The 24046-nt window shown below is 39.6% G+C and overlaps 1 protein-coding gene across 2 annotated transcripts in view; it reads left to right on the top strand.

Moving 5' to 3' along the window:
* ANKRD31 (ankyrin repeat domain 31) overlaps positions 1 to 24046 on the top strand; it is a 134898-nt gene that overhangs the window by 94759 nt on the left and 16093 nt on the right. For both annotated transcript variants that reach the window (XM_070796849.1, XM_070796848.1), the window contains exons 22-25: positions 4284 to 4371; positions 9903 to 9999; positions 12537 to 13536; positions 16518 to 16658. In XM_070796849.1, the coding sequence (XP_070652950.1) occupies positions 4284 to 4371; positions 9903 to 9999; positions 12537 to 13536; positions 16518 to 16658 (1326 nt within the window). The remainder of the gene's footprint in view (positions 1 to 4283; positions 4372 to 9902; positions 10000 to 12536; positions 13537 to 16517; positions 16659 to 24046) is intronic.

Below are 24046 nucleotides of genomic sequence, written 5' to 3'. Positions count from 1 at the left end.
TTATTGATATTTCTCCTGGCAATCTTGATTCCAGCTTGTGTTTCTTCCAGCCCAGCATTTCTCATGATGTACTCTGCATATAAGTTAAATAAGCAGGGTGACAATATACAGCCTTGACGTACTCCTTTTCCTATTTGGAACCAGTCTGTTATTCCATGTCCAGTTCTAACTGTTGCTTCCTGAACTGCATATAGGTTTCTCAAGAGGCACGTCAGGTGGTCTGGTATTCCCATCTCTTGAAGAATTTTCCATAGTTTATTGTGATCCACACAGTCAAGGCTTTGGCATAGTCAATAAAGCAGCAATAGTTGTATTTCTGGAACTCTCTTGCCTTTTCAATGATCCAGTGGATGTTGTCAATTTAATCTCTGGTTCCTCTGCGTTTTCTAAAACCAGCTTGAATATCTGGAAGTTCACGGTTCATGTATTGCTGAAGTCTGGCTTGGAGAATTTTGAGCATTACTTTACTAGCGTGTGAAATGAGTGGAATTGTGTGGTAGTTTCAGCATTCTTTGGCTTTGCCTTTCTTTGGGATTGGAATGAAAACTGACCTTTTCCAGTCCTGTGGCCACTGCTGAGTTTTCCAAGTTTGCTGGCAAATTGAGTACAGCACTTTCACAGCATCATCTTTCAAGATTTGAAATAACTCAACTGGAATTCCGTCACCTCCACTAGCCTTGTTTGTAGTGATGCTTTCTAAGGCCACTTGACTTCACATTCCAGGATGTCTGGCTCTAGGTGAGTGATCACACCATCATGATTATCTTGGTCATGAAGCTCTTTTTTGTACAGTTCTTCTGTGTATTCTTGCCACACCTGCTTCTGTTAGGTCCATACCATTTCTGTCCTTTATCGAGCCCATCTTTGCATGAAATGTTCCCTTGGTATCTCTAATTTTCTTGAAGAGATCTCTAGTCTTTCCCATTCTGTTGTTTTCCTCTATTTCTTTGCATTGATCGTTGAGGAAGGCTTTCTTATCTCTCCTTGCTATTCTTTGGAACTCTGCATTCAGATGCTTATATCTTTCATTTTCTCCTTTGCTTTCCGCTTCTTTTCTTTTCACAGCTAATTGTAAGGCCTCCTCAGACAGCCATTTTGCTTTTTTGTATTTCTTTTCCATGGGGATGGTCTTGATACCTGTCTCCTGTACAATGTCTGAACCTCCGTCCATAGTTCATCAGGCACTCTGTCTATCAGATCTAGTCTCTTAAATCTGTTTCTCACTTCCACTGTATAATCTAATCATAAGGGATTTGATTTAGGTCATACCTGAATGGTCTAGTGGTTTTCCCTACTTTCTTTAATTTAAGTCTGAATTTAGCAATAATGAGTTCATGATCTGAGCCACAGTCAGCTCCTGGTCTTGTTTTTGCTAACTGTATAGAGCTTCTCCATCTTTGGCTGCAAAGAATATAATCAATCTGATTTCCATGTTGACCATCTGGTGATGTCCATGTGTAGAGTCTTCTCTTGTGTTGTTGGAAGAGGGTGTTTGCTATGACCAGTGTGTTCTCTTGGCAAACCTTTATTAGCCTTTGCTCTGCTTCATTCCGTACTCCAAGGCCAAATTTGCTGGTTACTCCAGGTGCCTCTTGACTTCCTACTTTTGCAGTCCCCTGTAATGAAAAGGACATCTTTTTTTGGGTGAGTTCTAAAGGGTTTTGTAAGTCTTCATAGAACCATTCAACTTCAGCTTCTTCAGTGTTACTGGTTGGGGCATAGGCTTGGATTACCGTGATATTGAATGGTTTGCCTTGGAAACGAACAGAGATCATTCTGTCCTTTTTGAGATTGCATCCAAGTACTGCATTTCGGACTCTTTTGTTGACCATGATGGCTACTTCATTTCTTCTAAGGGATTCCTGCCCACCGTAGTAGGTATAATGGTCATCTGACTTAAATTCACCCATTCCAGTCTATTTTAGTTCGCTGATTCCTAGAATATCAACGTTCACTCTTGCCATCTCCTGTTTGACCACTTCCAATTTGCCTTGATTCATGGACCTGACAATCCAGGTTCCTATGCAATATTGCTCTTTACAGCATCGGACCTTGCTTCTATCACCAGTCACATCCACAGCTGGGTATTGTTTTTGCTTTGGCTCCATCCCTTCATTCTTTCTGGAGTTATTTCTCCACTGATCTCCAGTAGCATATTGGGCACCTACCGACCCGGGGAGTTCCTCTTTCAGTATCCTATCATTTTGCCTTTTCATACTGTTCATGGGGTTCTCAAGGCAAGAATGCTGAAGTGGTTTGCCATTCCCTTCTCCAGTGGACCACATTCTGTCAGACCTCTCCATCATGACCAGCCCATCCTGGATGGCCCCACACGGCATGGCTTAGTTTCATTGAATTAGACAAGGCTGTGGTCTGTGTGATCAGATTAGCTAGTTTTCTGTGATTATGGTTTCAGTGTGTCTGCCGTCTGATGCCCTCTAACAACACCTACCATCTTACTTGGGTTTCTAGTACCTTGGACATGGGCCCTAATTCCTAATACTTATGTTTGTTCCACATCCCTCATGGGCTGCTACCAGCTTCATTTCCTTCCCTTTATTTTTCAAATTTTGGCTGGGCGTGGGTGGTTAAAATTTATTATATTTTGTCTAATGTATTTTTCCCGGTGTTTGGAGTAGACAGGGGTCCTTCTGTATCAGCTCAGCTCACACTATTGACCATTAGTATCTTTAAGGTATATTTCATGTAAAGATTAAAACATTATGGAAAAATCACCCTAACTGTATGAGTATTTGTTTCAGGAATAATGTGTATCACTTTAGATGCCAAGCCTCAGGGAAATATAATGAAAATATAAGATTTTAATGAAAACCAGCTTTAAGAAAAAACTTAAAATATACAGACTTTAAAGTCATTAAAGATTTGTCCTTTGTAAATGTAAATTTGTTTTTGAGTGCTGAAAATTTCAAACCAAATTGAGGATGAGGGGTGACTCTGTGGCCAGATGCAAAGGAAATGCGATGATTTTAGTTTGATGCTACCTTCTAACACCTTCAGATCACAGCATCTAGGCATCCTCCTTCTCTCCCTCCATATAGAGTGAGTACAAAAGTGATTATCATAATGATAATAGTTGGCGTTCACAGAGTATTTATGACATGGTGAGCTCTTCTCTAAGTGCTTTATGTTAATCCATTTAGCCTTCATAATAATGAAAGTAGTTTCTATTAATATCATTACCTTCTTCATTACAGCTAAGGAAGCTGAAGTAAGAGAGGGTAGGTAACAATCCAAAATTACATTTCTATTACATAGCAGTGGCAGAATTAAAATCCAGGTAATCTGACTCCGGAGCCTGTGCTCTCAACCAGTATGCTTTAATATACAAATTTGTGAAAGACGTGTCAAAAGTAAAAATGATCCTAAGACGTTATGGAAAAACCCGAATGAACTTGTTGGCCAACCCAATATGTTGAAGGCATTTCAGTCTGAATATTCCTCTATTTTAATTTCCCTAACAATGAACCAAGAAACTATCTGCATTGAATAGTTTAATGTTAATATTAAACTATTAATATTAATAGTTTAATTAATACTATTAATACTGACAAGTATATAAAGAGGTGGTTTTAAATCCTCTTGGTGGGTTTTTGAGAGTGTTTTGTATTTCTAAGACTGTATGTGAAATCTTGATAGTGTGCAATGATAATCATAAAGCCTTAAACTTCTTGCATATGTGTAATCTTTAAATATTATTTGCTGAGTTATTTTTTTTTCCTCCTACACCTATAAAAAGAGTCATTGAGAAATTGTGATTGTTTTTATGGTTGCCACTCTTAACATTCTGTTTTCCAGGAGCAGATCTGCTACATAAATCAAGATGTATTTAAGTTTAATTTTTTCCCAAATATATATATATATATATATATATAGTTAAGTTTAAATGAGGCCTGAATATATTTGGAACATAAAGGGAAATCAGCTTCTTTTGTGGTACTTTATTTAGCACTTCATGTGAAGATTTGACTCATTGGAAAAGACTCTGATGCTGGGAGGGATTGGGGGCAGGAGGAGAAGGGGACGACAGAGGATGAGATGGCTGGATGGCATCACTGACTCGATGGATGTGAGTCTCAGTGAACTCTGGGAATTGGTGATGGACAGGGAGGCGTGGCGTGCTGCGATTCTTGGGGTCGCAAAGAGTTGGACGTCACTGATCTGATCTGATCTGATTTAGCACTTGTACTGTGCATTTTTCAGCTGCCTGTTAGAGAAAAACATCTACCTTCTTGTAATGAGTTTTTTAATATTTTATCTGATAGCATCAGACCATCAGTGCCATTCTACAAAATATAGAAGAAAAACAAGAAAATTTATTAGAGTTTGAAATAAGAACCCCTGAAGATGCAGGTAAATATGCACTCATATTTGATTATTTCAGTCATCCAAGGCATTGCTGCCTCATTTTCTTTTGGGGATGGGGTGGGTATAGTATGGTTCCATTTTTAAAAAGTCCAAGAAGAGGCAAAACTAAACTTTTGATAGAATTCAAAATAGGAGTGCTGTGAGGTTGAAGTTGTCCTCCCGCCAAAAATGTCCACATTATAAGCCCTGATGAATGATAAAGATGTGGTCCGTACATACAGTAGAATATTACTCAGCCATCGAAAAGAACGAAATAATGTCATTTGCAGCAACATGGATGGACCTAGAGATTGTCATACTGCATGAAGTAAATCAGAGAAAGACAAGTATCATATGATATCACTTATATGTGGAATCTAAAAAAATGGTACAAATGGACTTATTTACAAAACAAAAATAGAGTCATAGGTGTAGACAATAAATGTATAGTTACCAAGGGAGAAGGGGTGTAGGAGGGATAAACTGGGAGATTGGGATTGACACATACATGCTGCTATTTATAAAATAGACAACTAGTAAGGACCTACTGCATAGTACAGGGCACTCTACTCAGTACTCTATAATGACCTATATGGGAAAATAATCTAAAAAAAGTGGGTATTTGTATATGTATAACTGATGTACTTTGCTGTAAAACGGAAACTAATACAACATTGTAAATCAACTATACTCTAGTAAAAATTAATTAAAAAAATCAAAATAGTACCTCATCAGTCTTTTTTGTAGCAGGATATAACTGTTAATTAGTCTGTTAGCTTAATTTCATGTTGTGGTGGTGGTGGTTTAGATACTAAGTTGTGTCTGACTCTTGCAACCCCATGGAGGCCAGGCTCCTCCGTCCTCTGTCCATGGGATTCTCCAGGCAAGAACACTGGAGTGGGTCGCCATTTCCTTCTCCAGGGAATCTTCCCGACCCAGGAATTGAACCCGGGTCTCCTGCATTGCAGGCAGGTTCTTTACCAACTTAGCTATGAGGGAAGCCCTAATTCATGTTGTATACCTTTTTAAAAAATTATTTATTTTTAAACTATACCCATTCTACTTTTTATCCTGGCCTAACACATGATACATGTTATATTTTGAGGAAAATAATACAAATTAATTTATATCCCCAAACAGTGTGTATAGTTCATATATTTTATTTAGTATTTATAGTATCTTATACATCTAAGATGAATTTTACAAGAATATACTTTTTTCATTATAAAAGGTATATAGATACACTTCAAAAACAATAATGAGGAAAAATATGCTAAAAATCACCTACTGCTCTTCTGTAATATTTTGGTGTTTAGTTTTCTTTTTTTTTCTAAGAGAATGCTTATGCAATTTTACCTCAATAAAATTGTTAAAAAGCATAGATTGGATCCTGTTAGATATGCTGTGTTTTCTTTTTGTCATGGTCATCATTCTTAGTGGTTACATAGTATCCTGTTCAATAAATGTCCCATGGTTTACTTAATTTTTCCTTTTTTGTTGAGCATGTAGATTTTTCCAATTTTTTCCTATTACACCACCATACATAGTTTTTTCTGGATTTAGGATTATCCTCTTAGGAAAAATTAACATAATTGAAATTATTGGGTCAAAATATATAAACATTGTAAAATCTATTCGTTCATATTGATAAGTTGATTTCCTATAGTGTTACATAATAATTTGTACTTCGACCAACACACATTTGTGTTTGCTTTTACACTGCTAATAGCATCAGTATTTTCATTTACAATAATTTTACTGAAAAAATTTTTACTATTTTAGTAAAAAATATGTATATTACTTTTACTTATTGATTATTAATGGTATTTTTTCACTAATTTTATCTTCTATTTCATAAATTGATTGTTCCTGTTTATTATGAAATTGAAGCCACTTTATATAATCAAGTTATTGACCCCTTTTTTGCCATAACTGCTGTAAATACATTTTTTGTCCCTTAACAGTGTTTTTATTTATAACATATTAGTGTGTGTTAAATACAGAGATTCTCAAATTCTGCATAGTAGAATGTATCAGCCTCTTTTCTGTTGCTTTTAATGCTTCTAAGATTAGAAACTTTTCTCCCCTCCTCACCACCAGGCTTTGTAACTTAATTTTATTCTGTTGTGATCATGTTATCACTGGGATTATTCTAATCATGATCCCTTTTTTGAGTCTCTTTGCCCCTTTAGGAAAGGAGAGGTACATCAGTAGAACACTCGAGTTCTTGGCTCATGATCAGGTCCTGACTGCTGTTGGTCCCATTGCTTTTTAACAGTTGTTGAAAACGAAGGTTCATCAAAACAAAATTTCTGAGGCTCTTCTGAAGCTTCTACATAGCTCCTGTAATGTGACAGTGCACGTTTCTTCCCCTGGCCCTTCTCAGTCTCCTCTCACCATTTTCTCCTGGTGGTCTACCTTACACAGACTGTCACCCTCAAGTATAAGCCCTCATAAGGAGGACCACAGGGCAGTCTCCCTACTGTCTTCACAATCCTGAAGATCTTGAACCCACTATCAGAAGGGAGGATAATTAATTCCTAGCACAACAGCAGCTTTCTCTTTGCACTGCTGTGGAAGCTCCCTGTTCTTCTGAACCTCTAGATGTTCAAGATCAAAGAGCAAGTCAGATTATCAGTCCATTGTCACCTCAATAGAAAGTTGTTACACTCTTAACAGTCCTTTGAGAAACTACCCCTTTAGGCTGAGGTAAAGAGAAGCGGGTTGAAAAGCAGAGAGATTACTCGGCTGACAAAGGTCCATGTAGTCAAGGCAGTGGTCTTCCCAGTGGTCGCGTACGGTTGTGAGAGCTGGACCATAAAGAAGGCAGAATGCCAAAGAATCGATGCCTTTGAACTGTGGTGCTGGAGAAGACTTCTGAGAGTCTCTTGGACAGCAAGGAGATCAAACCAATCACTCTTAAGGGAGCACAACCCTGAATATTCACTGGAAGGACTGATGCTGAAGCTGAAGCTCTGGTATTTTGCTCATCTGATGTGAACAGATGACTCATTGGAAAAGTCCCTGATGCTGGGAAAGATCGAGGGCAGAAGAAAGAAGAGGGCATCAGAGGATGAGATGGCTGGATAGCATAACCAATGCAATGAACATGAACTTGGGCAAACTCCAGGAGATGGTGAGGGACAGGGCAGCCTGGCATACTGCAGTCCACGGGGTCCCAAAGAGTTGGACACCACTGGGTGACTGAACACCAACAACAGAAGAGGAGAGACGCCCTCACTGCTCACGTTTGCTTCTCAGAACAGAGAATCCCACCCAGTTAAGCTTCAACTCTCTAAAGAAATAGCTTTGCAAATTCACCACTTCCATATTTTGATGCCTTTTCATCTTTGATCTGGTTGAGGTAGCCAAGAGTAAAGAATTTTATTTCTTTGTAAATTTTTATAGATGTTTTATATTTATTTTTATATCAAATATTTTTAGCACCTCAACTGAATTGAAGCAGAAAAAAATGTTCATTTTAAACATTTTATATGTTATTTTTCCTAAGCATTGTAACTCTATAATTCATCTGAAATTTCTTTGCCACGTATGGTAGAAAGATAGAATAGGGCTTTCCCCCATATTACTACCCCTTTGCCTACTCTTATTTGTTGAATAATTCCTCTCATCTTCATTATTTTATAATGCCTTATTATCACATATTAAAGTCTTATACATATTTGGGTAATTTCTAGGTTTTCTCAAAGATGCCATTGATTAATTTTGTCTCTTTGATAAGTATATAGTATCAGGTTAGACATAAAATATCTTTATATCTATTTATAGAAACTTTGGTTACTATGATAATGCTATTTTTACCTGTGGTTTAAAATTCAGTTAGAAAAGCCAAACGTGGCAGGGTATATAGATAATGTAAATGTCTTTTGTTAAAGTGTCAAGTCTTCCCAACAAATCTGTGTCTAAATTCTTAATTATCATTTAAGGAGATTAGGGAGATAGAAACTGCTCTGGGAACACTGACTCTGTACTTGTCAGATCATTGTCTGACTTGCAAAAGGAGGTTCTGGAGCAAATTCCAACTATGAACTTTATGTCACTTTCCACCACTGATGTTCTCTGGTTAAATTATCTAGAAAAATACACCTTGGTCTAAAAAAATTAAGAAAAAACTTAAGAAACAAAGCCAAAAATTAAATGAATAGCAAGTAGCGTAAAAGAAATAATTTCCTATTTGGGAATCTGGGTTTGGACATAATTTACATGTAAATCCTATGAATTTGTACTGGGGGAGATCATGATGTCTTTACTTGGGAAGCAATGGAAGAAAGTAGGAAAATAATTTAAGTGATCATAAGAATAATTTTATATAGATCTATGGCTTTCCTGGTAGCTCAGCTGGTAAAGAATCCACCTGCAATGCAGGAGACCCTGATTTGATTCCTGGGTTGGGAAGTTCCTCTGAAGAAGGGATAGGCTATCCACTCCAGTATTCTTGGGCTTCCCTGGTGACTCAGCTGGTAGAGAATCCACCTGCAGTGGGGGAAACCTGGGTTCGATCCCTGAGTTGGGAAGATCCTCTGGAGAAGGGAAAAGCCACCCACTTAAGTATTCTGGCCTAGAGAATTCCATGAACAGAGGAGCCTGGCAGGCTACAGTCCATGGGGTCGCAAAGAGTCAGATATGACTGAGAGACCTTCACTTCACTTCATAAGTGACTTTAGATATCATATAGCCCTAAGTGTTAAGTGTAAAGAACAAGAACTGATAGCATGATTCTTATTTTTAAGTACATATAATAGAGTTATATATAGTCTACATATATAGACTATATATATAAAATAAACATTTTAAACACGCACCTACCAAAGTATTAAAAGCAGTCTCTTTCATGGAGTGAAATATTGAGGAGAAGGAGTGGGTGAGTGGGAATACCCTGACTTCTCTGTTGTTGGGTTCAAGTCATGTCCAGTTCTTTGCAACCCCATGGACTGCAGCACGCCAGGCTTCCCTGACCCTCACAACCTCCCTGAGTTTGCTGAGGTTCATTTCCATTGAATTGATGATGCCATCCAAGCATCTTATCCTCTATCACCCTCTTCTCCTTCTGCCTTTGATCTTTCCGAGCATTCTTCTCTGTAAACATTCATATTATTTCAAAATTTCCTTTACATTGACAGTGTTTTCCTTTTGTATTTTAAAAAGTAAATAATTTTAACAGACAAATTTATCTTACTATTTATCTTCTTATAGTACCCTCATTTCACAGTTAAGGCAGCGACCAGAGAAGTTAATGACTTGTCTAGGATCACCAAGCTTAGTCAGCGGGATAACAGGGTTAGAACTCAGGCTTGCCCGCTCCTTCTTGATGTGGTCTCACACATCTCAGGGTACTTCTCTAGGGTGACATAAGTCCATAAGCTTTGATATCTGGACCATTTATATGGTGGAAGAGGGTAGGAAAATAATGGCTTTTTAAATTAACAATAAGGCTAAGTCCTTTGTGATCAAATTTAACATTTGCTGTCTCTCAGTTAACCGACTTAAAATAATTTATTTTATTATCTTGCTTCTAGAACAATACGCTGCTGAGATGTTAGAGATAAAGGAAGTTATGGACAACGTGCTTGCTAAACAGAAGGCAGAAAGGGATGATCTAGCTAAAAAATACAGGTGAGTTAAAAAAAGGTAAGAATGCTTTGGAGTTTTCAGAATTTATCTATTTTTAATCTATAATAGGTCTAGAATTTCTTTTTTAACTTTATCTATTTATTTTTGGCTGTGCTGGGTCTTCGTTTCTGCACACCGGCTCTCTCTAGCAGCAGTGAGCAGGGGCTACCCTCTAGTTGCAACACGTGGGCCCTCATTGGAGTGGCAGAGCATGTTTCTTGTTGCGGAGCACAGACTTCAGTAGCTGCGGTGCATGAGTTCAGTTGCCCCCATGGCATGTGGAATCTTCCTAGGCCAGGGGTCAAATCTGTGACCCTGCACTGGCCGGCAGACTCTAAACCCCTGGACCACCAGGGAAACCCTGGCCTAGAATTTCTTGTGATTACAGATGTTTTGTGGAACTGGAAAAGGACTTTATGAGGTCATCTAATCTATTATGTCCACGAGGAATTATATGTACTTCCTAGAGAGATGTTTTTCTACTTTATTACTTGAAATGTTCAGAAAAGGATATTAAAATGTCCACAGCCATGAATTTAATGAAAGCCTTTCTGGCCATGAATCTCATAAGTAAATTTCTTTTCTTAGTAAACTCACATTTTTTTACATTAAAATTGGTTCTTCTATGCTATTACAAATGTTCTTCTAAGCAGTGTAATCATGTGTATTTTGTAGTCTTGTGTACTTGTAAGTTCTCAGGGTCCTTAAAGAGTTTTATCCTAATTATGTTGATTATATACCTCTTTTCTTTTTTGTTTTTTGAGAAACTTGTTATATGTATTTTTCTTATTTGGGTATTATTTTCTATTTTTGTATTCTTTTCTTTTTTCTTAAGATGAGAACTTTTAAGGCCTACTCTCAGCAACTTTCAAATATACAATACAGTATTATCAACTGTAGTCACCATGGGTGTTTATACCTTTTGATTCCTTCACCCGTTTCACCCGAATGCTCCCTCCACTTCTGTCAACCACCAGTCTGTTCTCTGAACCTGTGACTTTTGGTTTTTATTTTAGCTTCCAAATATAAGTGAGATCATACAGTATTTGTCTTTGTCTGACTTGTTTCACTTAGCATGATGCATGATGCCGTCAAGATGCGTCCATGTTGTCACAAACAGCAGGATTTGTTTCTTTTTATGGCTGAAAAATATTCCATTATATATGTGTGTCTTCTTACTAATGTTGTTATTAGTCTTGAAATTTTGTAATCTAAAGAGCATTTTCATTTTCTATCTGGACTCTGTTTCACATAGTTTTAAATGTGATATTAATTTCTTTTTTCTTCTCTATCCAACCAGCTTCTTGCATTTAGTACTGCTAGTTATTTGCTAATTCTGATTTCTTCTTGACACTTCTTCCCCTTGCATCTGCTACTTACTTTAATATCCAGGCAGTTTGGAGTTTAGTACCAACAACTCTAACCTGTGTTAGGAGAGACAATTGTCTATACTGTTGCTTCCCTTTAAAACAGCTGCTCTTAAAAGATGGTCACTGAGATCATATCAAGGGGTCCAAGAAGTCAAAAGCCATTTTTACAATAATATTAAGATGTTATTTGTCCTTTTTTACTCTCGTTTTCTTAAAAGTGTACAATGAACTTTTCTAGAGGCTACATGGTATATAATAATATCATCATCCTAATATCTAATGGAATGTACACTTGTGTATTTCTGTGTTTTAAAATTTTCTCAGTTTTATTTTTCTAAAACAGTAAATATTGATAGATATGACCCATATAAACAAAAGCTCTTTGGGTTGCTCAGTAACTTTTAAGAGTATAAAAAAGTCCTGAGACCAAAAAGTTTGAGAGCCACTGGAAACAAAAGTGTCTGGTATCCTGAAGGTCACTGTGGCATAGGTGAGGATAACCAGAAGTCAGAGGTGTGAGTGAGTCAGTGCCTCCCGTTCAGTCCTCCAGCCCCGAGAGGCGTGGTCTGGGGGGACACGCAGGACAGTGCTTCTCTGGGCCGCCGTCTGGCCTCCAGGCACCTCACTGCAGGTTCAGAAAGCACAGCTACAGTGATCGCTTGATGAACTGACATTTCTGTGTCTAGCTTACTTATGATTATTCACAAAACAACCCCGGTCCTCCATAGCTAAGTGAATTTGGATGGAACTTACTCTCAAATTTGACTTCCTGATATACCATTTAGCTGTAAACCAGTTAAGCCAATTCCAAACTTGAAGGTCGTATTGCTCCTTGGTCATCAGTTGGTACCTTCCAACTAAAGGACTAGTAGATATCTAGATAGATAATGCAAGTTGTGTTTCTGTCTTAGGGCTGACTCACAACTGATAAATAATGTAAATATGAATGTGGATAAGCACACTGTCACCTCCTAAAGAAGCCATACTTATTTGCCTCATGTAGAGCAACAGTTTGCTCTCAAAGAATACACAGGGCAAAGAGAGACTCTTGTGTACTTGGAGCTGATTAAATTTAAATTGCCACAGAGTATCTATAAAATCTAAATGACTGCTTAAAAAAGAAGTTTTCCACTGTTTTTGTATTTTTCCCTTTTCTGTTTCTTTCTACAGGGTGTCCATAGAATCATTTAAGCATGGAGTCCTGAGGGAGCAACTGGCTAACTTGGCGGCAAGACAGAAGAGCCTCCTACTCGTAGCCAAAAAACAGAAAAAAATAAGCCAGAAATTTCACACCTATAAGAATGCTACATCTTTGTCTGGTCTTAGTTTTAGGAAGCTGCCATCAAGCTCAGAAACCTCTAATGAAAAGGACAGGCAAGAGTGTATCAGTCTGGAAAATTCCATGCAGCCCCAGTCAGGTCCACTTTCTCCTGTCAGCCTTGCGTGCAGAGGCATGCAGGAAACACAGTCGTCTCAGGAAGTCTGGCACGACAGCCAAAGTACCCACACTTGTCCAAATTCGGAGACAGTGAGAAGGGAAGAATTTTCTGGCAGTGAAGTGAATTCTAAGCAAAATCTCCATGACTGTACCTTAGATAGATTATCAAAATCCAGACATTCAGATGGCACTAATCAGATTAAAGTGCAGTCCCAATCTGTTACTTTTATTGCTGAAGCAGAGCATTCACAAAAAGATCTTACAGGTCCAGGTAGTACAGCCAAGAGGCACGTGTCCTTTAGTCCTTCAGCAGTGACTGGCACATTAAAGACTTCAGCAACCACCAGTGTGTTTGCCCACCATGATGCCCATCCATCAAGTGTTATTTGTGATCAGGCTCCTTCTGATTGTGATCCAAAAGAAGGAAACAGGAAAACAGCTCCCCACCAAGCCCCCGAGGGGACACCAGAATCCCTGGCACAGCAAGGGGTTGGTGCCTTTGGCAGTGACATGGGGCAACAGCTGAAACCTTACTTTAAAAAATCAGCTCTCACTGTTCCTCATGCAAATGATACTCAGAGCTCCTCCTTCTCTGGGTCTGGCTACCAACATACTGTGAAAAAACCTTCAAACTACAACACAACTCTCAAAAAGAAATGTATGCAGATAAAGGATCTGATATTGCTAGGAAGACTTAATCCAGGAAATAACATTCTGGAATTCAAAACACAGGTATCCTATTGGTCTTTTTTTCCCTCTAAAATTATGTAAATTTTATAAATAAGTGACTAAAATGTTGCTGTCACATAGTGTCAGTGTATAGCTCTTATTAGGGGAAAGGGTTTGGTTGGGCTGTTTAAATGGAGAAACTTGACCATTATATTCTTAGCAAGTGAAAGTGAAAGTCACTCAGTCATGTCCAACTCTTTGTGACCCCATGGACTATACAGTCCACAGAATTCTCCAGGCCATAATACTGGAGTGGGTTGACTTTCCCTTCTCCAGGGTATCTTCCCAACCCAGGGATCGAACCCAGGTCTCCTACATCGCAGGTGGATTCTTTACCAGCTGAGCTTAGAGGAAAGCCCAGGAATACTGCAGTGGGTAGCCTATTCCTTCTCCAGCGGATCTTCCCAACCCAGGAATCAAACTGGGGTCTCCTGCATTGCAGGAAGATTCTTTACCAGCTGAGCTACCAGGGAAGCCTAAAATTGCCCTATTCCTTTTAGTCACAAGTACCTTTGGGCTCTCAGACCAGATTAGTTATACTCAGCAGGAAGGGTTTTGTGTGTTGTAAGTTGCTCAGTTGTGTCCAGCTCTTTGCAACCCCATGGACTGCAGCACGCCAGGCTCCTCTGTCCTCCACTGTCTCCTGGAGTTTGCTTAGATTCATGTCCGTTGAGTTGGTGATGCTTCTAACCATCTCATCCTCTGCCATTTCCTTCTCCTTTTGCCTTCAGTCTTTCCCAGCATTAGGGTCTTTTCCAGTAAGTTGACTCTTCGCATCAGGTGGCCAAAATATTGGAGCTTCAGCTTCAGCATCAGCGCTTCCAATGAATATTTAGGGTTTATTTCCTTTAGGATTGACTGGTTTGATCTCCTTATAGTGCAAGGAATTCTCAAGTCTTCTCCAGCACCATGATTCAAAACCGTCAGTTCTTTGGCGCTCAGCCTTCCTTATGGTCCAACTCTCACAAAAGCGTCCACCTGCAATGCGGGAAACCCGGGTTCAATCCCTGAGTCGGGAAGATCCCCTGGAGAAGGGATAGGCTACCCACTCCAGTACCCTTGCCTGGAAAATCCCATGGATGGAGGAGCCTGGGAGGCTGCAGTCCATGGGGTCGCAAAGAGTTGGACACGACTGAGCGACTTCACTTTCCTTTCCACTTTCCTTCCTTATGGTTCAACTCTCACATCCATAGATGACTAGAAAAACCATAGCTTTGAGTATACAGATCTTTGTCAGCAAAGTGATGTCGTTGCTTTTTAATACGCTGTCTAGGTTTGTCATAGCTTTCCTTGTAAGGAGCAAGCGTCTTTTACTTTCATGGCTGCAGTCATTGTCCACAGTGATTTTGGAGTCCAAGAAAATAAAATCTGTCACTGCTTCCACTTTTTCCCCTTCTGTTTGCCATGAAGTGATGGGGCTGGATGCCATGGTCTTAGTTTTTTGAGTGTTGAGTTTTAAGCCAGCTTTTTCACTCTCCTCTTTTACCCTCATCAAGAGGCTCTAGTTCCTATTCCCTTTCTGCTGTAAGGGTGGTGTCATCTGCATATCTGAGGTTGTTGACATTTCTCTCAGCAGTCTTGATTTCAGCTTGTGCTTCATCCAGCCCAGCATTTCACATGATGTACTCTGCATATAAGTTAAATAAGCAGGATGACAGTATACAGACTTCTACTTCTTTCCCAATTTTGAACCAGTCAGTTGTCAGTGTAAGGTTCTAACTGTTGCTTCTTGACCTGCATACAGATTTCTCAGGAGACAAGTAAGATGGTCTGGTATTCCATCTCTTTAAGAATTTTCCAGTTTGTTGTGATCTACACAGTCAAAGGCTTTAGCATAATCAATGAAGCAGATGTTTCTCTGGAATTCCCTTGCTTTCTCTGTGATCCAGAAATTGAAAGTGAAAGTTGCTGCTCAGTCGCATCAAACTCTTTGTGACCCCATGGACTATACAGTCCATGGAATTCTCCAGGCCAGAATACTGGAGTGGATAGCCTTTCCCTTCTCCAGGGGATCTTCCCAACCCAGGAATCGAACTGGGATCTCCTGAATTGCAGGCGGATTCTTTACCAGCTAAGCTACCAGGAAAGCCCCCAGAAAATGTTGGCCATTGATCTCTGTGTTCCTCTGCCTTTTCTAAACCCAGCTTGTACATCTGGAAGTTCTTGGTTTATGTACTGCTGAAGCTTAACTTGAAGGATTTTGCGCATAACCTTACTAGCTTGTGAAATGAGTGGGATTGTATGATAGTTTGAACATTCTTATGCCCTGCCCTTCTTTGGGATTGGAATAAAAACTGACCTTTTCCAGTCCTTTTGGGTCTTCCTTTTATAGTGTGTTAGGCAGGATTGGAGCAGTGTTCAGTCTAAGGCTAATTATATCCCACTGCAAAGGCAAGACTTCTGTGTATCTACCAATTCCCCATCAGTTTCTTTTTCTAGTCTTACTATTGGGAACAGGTGCTGTTTCTGCCCTTTGAGAATGCCATTACATCTAATTCTTTCAGATGGTTCTTTTCCCAGGCTTGGCACATGGCCAATCACAACTCAGCAGAATACTTAAAGAGGACCCTCTGAAGCTCTATATAGTTCTCTGTCTCTGTGTATTTCTCTCTTCTTCAGTACTCTGTCCTGCAAACTCTAACCATCATGCCTCCCTGGACCCTGCTCTGTCTACTCAATTGAGAGACTCGACAGGTTTTGTCCGGATTTCCTATCCATGCATGAAGACCTGGAAGCTCTCTCAAGGCAGTGAGCTGGGACGATTGTAGGGCTCACCTCAGTAGTTTCTCAGTTCTCAGTATCACTATACATTTCCCCCTGATGTTTGGTAGCTTGGAAACCATTGTTTCATATATTTAGTTTGTCTGTTTTTTTGGTTGTGTCAGGTGTTAACATAATTCTGGTCCCCGTTTACTTTATCATGGACAGAAGCAGAAGTTCAGGTATTTTTTCAATCCTAATTTTTGTTTTATTTTTCACTTCAGGAGGCTACCCACAAAGCCAGTGTTTTATTGAGTGGCAAAATTAAGGTAGAAAATGGTCAGATTTATCAAAACCCAGTCACCTGGCTCAAGGATCTTCTAGGAGGTGACAGATATGTGACCTGGAATTATGCTTGGAGTAAGGTGGGTCATCCCTAAATTAATCTTTAACTTCATATTCAGTTGGAGATAACATCATATTCTTTGCTGATAAAACTGTTTCCTGTATTAAAAAGGATGCTGAAGGTTCTCCAGACTAGTTCTGTGCGTCCCTGCTGCAGCACGCCACAAGCTCTCCCGCAGTCCGCGTTTGCCGGAACGCCCCGCAGCAGGGTCGCACAGCAGACCGAGCCTCTCCTTCCTCGTGCCTTACCTCGTCTCAGAAAACCGAATGCCCCGATCTTCCTGTCTCGAGAGTTCCTGCCACCCCACAGAGATATCAGGTCCTTGTGATTCCACGTGGAAGATGCAGGGCCACTGATGTATGGATAATTTAGTTAATAATATGTTACTAGTATTCTGATATGATATGATATGATATGATATCTGATATGATAAAGCAGACTCTTCCCCTAAAGGTGAAAGTTATGATCAAGGAGCCTGAGACCCACATGTTTGAACATAGTCTTTCCCACGAATTGCTAGCCTTCCAGGAGGAAAAATTTCTGAATTTTTACTCAGACTTCCCAGACTTAGTAGTGTCCTCCTTCAGCTCTGTCATCTGATTTATAAGCCCAGTTTAACGACCTATATGAAGAGTATTGATGACTAAAACCCTTGAGGTCTGATGATCAGCCAGATGATCTCCAGATGTCCATGGCACCATTTCAGGGAACACTGTTGCAATGTTTTACCCAGAAAAGTGTGAATCATCAGACAGTCACCATTACTGTTTTATAGAGTTGCAAATACCTTCAGCCTCCACTAGCCATTATAGTAAGCCTTAATGCACCAGTAGTAGAAGGCGGTTTCCTCTCCCCTTTTTTGTCCAACTCAGCTCTGCGCACCCTCTTTGCTGGCTTCTGTCTCAGTTTTTGTCCCTAAACTGTGAACTCTGGTCTCCCGGACCTCTGTTACAGGTGTTTCCAGAACAGTTTTCAGTTCCTTCACTTACATGAGCATATTTTAAATTTTCTCTACTTTATAGTCTCTCTCTTCCTCTTTTCCTGTAATTTTTTTCTTCTGACCACTTGAGTCACCTGCTTTAAATTCAACCTGCTTAATCCTTTCCATGGTTTCATAAATTATATTTGCATGTTAGTAATTAACATTTTATGCATGGAAATCCCTTTTTATTACAAAGCTTCTTGGAGTTATGATAGATGATACTATTTTGGTGTAACTGAATCTCTGCTCACAGAGCGAACGGGTAGTTGCTGTAGCGAGGTTCTTTGGAGTCTGACATGCCTGTGCCTAGCGATGACTCAGTCTTCCCACTCTTTATCTCTGTTGGAGTTACTGCATTTTCTGGTTTTGCATATCTGGCTGTGATATCATTTGGCCCTCACTCTGTACGTATATTGGAGAAGGCAGTGGCACCCCACTCCAGTACTCTTGCCTGGAAAATCCCATGGACAGAGGAGCCTAGTGGGCTGCAGTCCATGGGGTCGCTAAAAGTCGGACACGACTGAGCGACTTGACTTTGACTTTTCACTTTCATGCATTGGAGAAGGAAATGGCAACCCACTCCAGTATTCTTGCCTGGAGAATCCCAGGGATGGGGGAGCCTGGTGGGCTGCCATCCATGGGGTCACACAGAATCGGACACGATTGAAGTGACTTAGCAGCTTAGCAGCTGTACTTATATGCCTCAGTTACATATCACATTACCTCTGGTCTTCTCTCATTAGCCATGTCAATTAGAGTCATACTGTTGCACAGTGATGGTGATGGTGAAGCCAAATACAAATGTGGGCACTAAAATTAGGGCAATTCTTGGATATGAGATATTCATACAGATTATCTAAGCAAGCTTAGATTTTTTAAATTATCCTAGAAATAGAAATAGTTTCAAAAATTACTATAGAGTACTCATGTACTTCTCATAAATAACACAGGCTGAGAAACTGAGTTTGTTTACAAATTTTTTTAAAGCCTCCTTTAAAATTTACCACAGTAACCTTTACCTCTTCTTGTCTTGGGGTGACTCCTGAATTCACAGTCACTTCTTGATGAGAACAGGTTTCTGCTGTCTTGGTAAATGTGGACATTTTCACTGACTAGGTGGTGTGGGGATGTAGAGCCAGGTTGTCAGGCGAGAAATGCCAGAAAACTGGGTCTCGTCCTACGTCTACATCCACGTTGACAGGATGACAGAGCGACGAGCCCCAGAACTGACTCAGATCTACCCAGGCAGCCGAGCCAGTGCGGCCTTGCCAGGGGAGTCCTCATGCTCACCCGCCAGGCGGCACGCGCTCCTCCCGCTGCTGCAGTGTCCTGAGGGACCTGGTGCCAGTTCAGTCTGAGGCCTAGTCACTGTTACCACTGTCCATTAAAGCACTCCTGCCTTATGGAAAGTAGATGTTTAACTCAATGGATTTTCTTAAAGCTATGTTCTTTGAATGCGTGAATTATCCCTAGTAATATGTCTGCAGCTTATGGGGGACTCAGGACCCCTAAGTCTACTAAGGTAAAATTTTACACACCACTAGCTGATTAAAAATATACTTAAAATTTTGAGATACAGATGAAAACATACTGAGCCTACACGTTGATGAGGGCATAGCATGTGTTGGATATCATCAGGGCAATAATGTGAACAAAACCCAGTCTTTCTTCTTTTTATATACTTGCAGATAAATGTTATTATTTTTGAGGTATAGTCAGTTGCAGCGGTACAACATAGTGGTTCACAGTTTTTATGTTATACTTAATGTATGGATGTGAGAGTTGGACTGTGAAGAAGGCTGAGCGCTGAAGAATTGATGCTTTTGAACTGTGGTGTTGGAGAAGACTCTTGAGAGTCCCTTGGACTGCAAGGAGATCCAACCAGTCCATTCTGAAGGAGATCAGCCCTGGGATTTCTTTGGAAGGAATGATGCTAAAGCTGAAACTGCAGTACTTTGGCCACCTCATGCGAAGAGTTGACTCATTGGAGAAGACTCTGATGTTGGGAGGGATTGGGGGCAGGAGAAGGGGACGACAGAGGATGAGATGGCTGGATGGCATCACTGACTCGATGAACGTGAGTCTGAGTGAACTCCGGGAGTTGGTGATGGACAGGGAGGCCTGGCGTGCTCTGATTCATGGGGTCACAAAGAGTCGGACACGACAGAGCGACTGAATTGAACTGAACTGAACTGAATGTAAATTTATTGTGACATATTCGCTCTATTCCCTGTGCTGCAGAATGTATCCCCAGAGCTTATTTATTTCATATGTGGTCACCTGTACCTCTTAGTCTCCTGCCCCTATCTTGCCCTTCGGTTCTTCCCTCTGCACGCTGGTTGCCACTAGTCTGTTCTCTTTATCTATGTTTCTATTTTGTTACATTCATTTATTTTTATTTTTTGATTCCCCATGTAAGTAATAACAGAATATTTGTCTTTTTCTGTGTTTTTTTTATTTCACATACCATAAACCCTCCAGGTCCATCCACGTTGTTGCAAATGGCAAGATACTTTTTTATGGCTGAGTAGTATTCCATTGTACATTTACACCACATCTTCTTTATCTATTCATTTGTTGATGGACACTTAAAGTGAAAGTGAATGTTGCTCAGTCATGTCCGACTCTTTACGACCCCATGGACTATACAGTCCATGGAATTCTCGAGGCCAGAATACTGGAGTGGATAGCCTTTCCCTTCCCCAGGGGATCTTCCCAACCCAGAGATTGAACCCAGGTCTCCTGCATTGCAGGTGGCTTCTTTACCAACTGAGCCACCAGGGAAGCCCCAGTGAACACTTAGGTTGTTTCTATATCTTGGCAACTGTAAACAGTGCTTCTTTGATCATTGAAGTGCACATTCACCTTTTTTGAATTAGTGTTTTTGTTTTTGGATGTATACCCAGGAGCAGAATTGCTGGATCATATGGTAGTTTTAAGTTTTTGAGAAACCTCCGTACTGTTTTCCATTGAGGTTATACCAGTTTTCGTTACCACCAACAGTGTAGAAAAGTTCCCCTTTCTCCACAGCCTTGGCAACATTTGTTATTTGTGTTCTTTTTGATGATGGCCATTCTGACAGGTGTGAGGTGATACCTCAGTGTGGCTTTGATTTGCATTCTTCTTATGATTAGCAGTGTTGAACATCTTTTCATGTCATTGTTGGCCATCTGTATGTCTCTTTTTTGGGAAATTTTCTATTCAGGTCTTCTGCCCATTTTTTGACAAGCTGTTTTTTTGATACTGAGTTGTATGAGCTGTTTATACATTTTGTATATTAACTCCTTATGGGTCATATCATTTGCAAGTATTTTCTCCCCCTCAGTGTTTTCATTTTGTCAGTGGTTTCCTTTGCTGTATAAAAGCTTTTAAGTTTAATTAGGTCCTGTTTATTTTTTATTTTCTTTCCTTTGCCTTAGGAAACAGATCCAAAACAATGTTGCTCTAATTTATGTCAGAGAGTGTTCTGCCTGTGTTTTCTTCTGGGAATTTTATGATTTCCGGTCTTTCATTAGGTCTTTAATTCATTTGGAGTATACTTTTTGTATATGGTGTGAGAAATGCTTCTAATTTCATTTTTTTACATGTTGCTCCTAGTTTTCCCATTGGAGAAGGAAATGGCAACCCATTCCAGTGTTCTTGCCTGGAGAATCCCAGGGACGGGGGAGCCTGGTGGGCTGCTGTCTATGGGGTCGCACAGAGTCGGACATGACTGAAGCGACTTAGCAGCAGCAGTCCAGTTTTCCCAGCACCACTTAGTAAAGAGACTCTTTTCTTCTTTGTATATTCTTGCCTCCTGTGTCAGAGATTAATTGAATATAAGTGCATGGGTTTACTTCTGGGCTCTGTATTCTGTTCTGTTGATGTGTGTGTCTGTTTCTGTGTCTGTTCAAGACTGTTTTGATTACAGCAGCTTTGTAGTACAACCTGAAGTCAGAGAGTATGATTCCTTGAGCTCTATTCTTCTTTCTCAAGATTGTTGTAACTATTCAGGGTTTTTTGTGTTTCCATACACATTTTAAAACTATTTGTTCTAGTTCAGTGCCAGTGGTATTTTGATAGGGATTGCATTGAATCTGTAGATTGCCTTGGCTAGTGTGGTATTTTAACAATATTAATTCTCCCAGCCCAAAAACACAGTATATCTTTCCATTTATTTGTGTCATTTTCAGTTTCTTTTCCATCAGTGTCTTACAGTTTCCCACGTACAGGACTTTTGCCTCCTTAGGTAGATTTATTCCTAGGTATTTATTCTTTTTGATGCAGTGGTAAACAGGATTATTTCCTTAGCTCTCTCTGATAGTTCATTGTTAACATACAGAAATACAACAGGTTTCTGTATATTAGTTTTGTATCCAACAACTTTTCTGAATTCACTGATGAGCTCTGGTAGTTTTCTGGTGGTGTTTTTAGTGTTTTCTATATATAGTATCATGTCTTCTGCAAACAGTGACAGTTTTACTTATATCTTTACAATTGGGATGCCCTTTATTTCTTTTTCTTGCCTGATTATTGTGGCTAGAAATTCCAGTACTATGTGAATAAAAGTGGCAAGAGTGGTCATCCTTGTCTTGTTTGAGATCTTAGAGGAAATACTTTCAGCTTTTCACTGTGACTATTATGTTAACTATGGGTTTGTCATATATGGCCTTTGTTATGTTGAGGCATATTCTCTCTTTGCCCCCTTTCTGGAGTATTTGTTTTATCATAAATGGATATTGAATTTTGTCAAAATCTTTGTCTCATCTATTGAGATGACTGTATGATTTTTATTCTTTAGTTTGTTAATGTGCTATATCACACTGATCAGTTTGCAGACATTGAAATATCCTTGCAACTCTAGGATAAATCCCACCTGATCATGATTTATGATCCTCTTAATATGTTGCTGGATTCTGTTTGCTAATGTTTTGTTCAGGATCTATGTGTCTGTGTTCATCAGTGATACTGGCCTGTAATTTATGGGACTTTTTTTGTGATATCCTGTCTGGTTTTGGTATCAGGGTAATGCCGGCCTTCTAGAATGAGTTTGAAAGTGTTCCTTCCTCTGCAGTTTTTTGGAATAGTTGGAGAAGGATAGGTGTTCACTCTTCTCTAAATGTTTGGTAAGATTCACCTGTGAAGCTCTCTGGTTCTGTACTTCTGTTTGTTGGGAGTTTGTTTGTTTGTTGTTTTAACATTTACATATTTGGCTGCACCGGGACTTAGTTATGACTCAAGGATCTTCGCCCTTTAGCTGCTGCCTGTGGGGTCTTTAGTTGTGGCCTGTGAATTCTTAGTTGTGGCATGTGGGTTCTAGTTCCCAGGCTAGTGATATCAACATGGGCCCCCTGCATTGGGAGCATAGAGCTTTACCCACTTTCCCTGGATTTACCACCAGGGAAATCCTTGTTGGGAGTTTTGTGGGGTTTTTTAATGTGTGTTTATTTTTTTGCCCACGTTGGGTCTTAAATGTGGCACACAGCGCCTTACTCGTGGCATGTGGAATCTAGTTCCCCGGCCTGGGATCACACCCAGGCCCACTGCATTGGGAGCATGGAGTCCTAGCCACTGGACCGGGAAAGTCCCCCTGTTGGGAATTTTTAAATTACTGTTTCTATCTCATCACTGGTAATTGGCCTATTCAGATTTTCTATTTATTCCCAGTTCAGTTTGGGGAGATTGTACATTTGTAAGAATGTGTCCATTTCTTCTAGATTGTACATTTTATTGGCATGTAGTTGTTTGTAGTAGTCTCTTAAGAACCTTGGTATTTCTGTGGTGTTGGTGATAACTTCACTTTCATTTCTAATTTGATTGACTTGGGCCCTCTCCCTGTTTTTCTTTGTGAGTCTGACTAAAGGTTTATCAATTTTGTTTATCTTTTCAAAGAACCAGGTTTTAGTTTCGTTGATCTTTCCTGTTTTTTGTTTTTTTTTTTTTGGTCTCTATTTCTGCTCTAATCTTTTTGATAGGTTTTTTTTTGTTCTTCATTCTCTGGTTCCTTTAGGTGTAAGGCTAGGTTGTTTGAGTTTTTTCTTTTTCCTGCGGTAAGCTTGTATCACTAGAACCTTCCCTCTTAAAAATGCTTTTGCTGTATCCCATAGATTTTGGATCATTGTGATTTTCTTTTCTCTTGTCTCTAGGTACTTTTTATTTCTTCTTTCATTTCTTCAGTGAGCCATTGGTTGGTTAGTAGGATGTTGTTTAGCTTCCACGTGTTGGTGTGTTTTGCAGTTGTTCTTTTTTTTTTTTTAGTAGTTGATTTCTAGTCACTTAATATTGTGGTTAGAAAAGATGCTTGATATGATTTCATGTGCGCTTTGAAGGTATATTCTTCTTTTTTTTGGATGAATGGTCAAAATCCATTGTTTTCACCTGTTTATTATTTGGAGAAGTGACAGAAGGCATTTAGTGGCCTCACCGCTTCTTCCGTTGCAGGTAAG

This window comes from Bos indicus, chromosome 10, assembly GCF_029378745.1.
Source record: "Bos indicus isolate NIAB-ARS_2022 breed Sahiwal x Tharparkar chromosome 10, NIAB-ARS_B.indTharparkar_mat_pri_1.0, whole genome shotgun sequence".
NCBI lineage: Eukaryota > Metazoa > Chordata > Mammalia > Artiodactyla > Bovidae > Bos > Bos indicus.
This window is presented reverse-complemented; position numbering and strand designations above follow the sequence as displayed.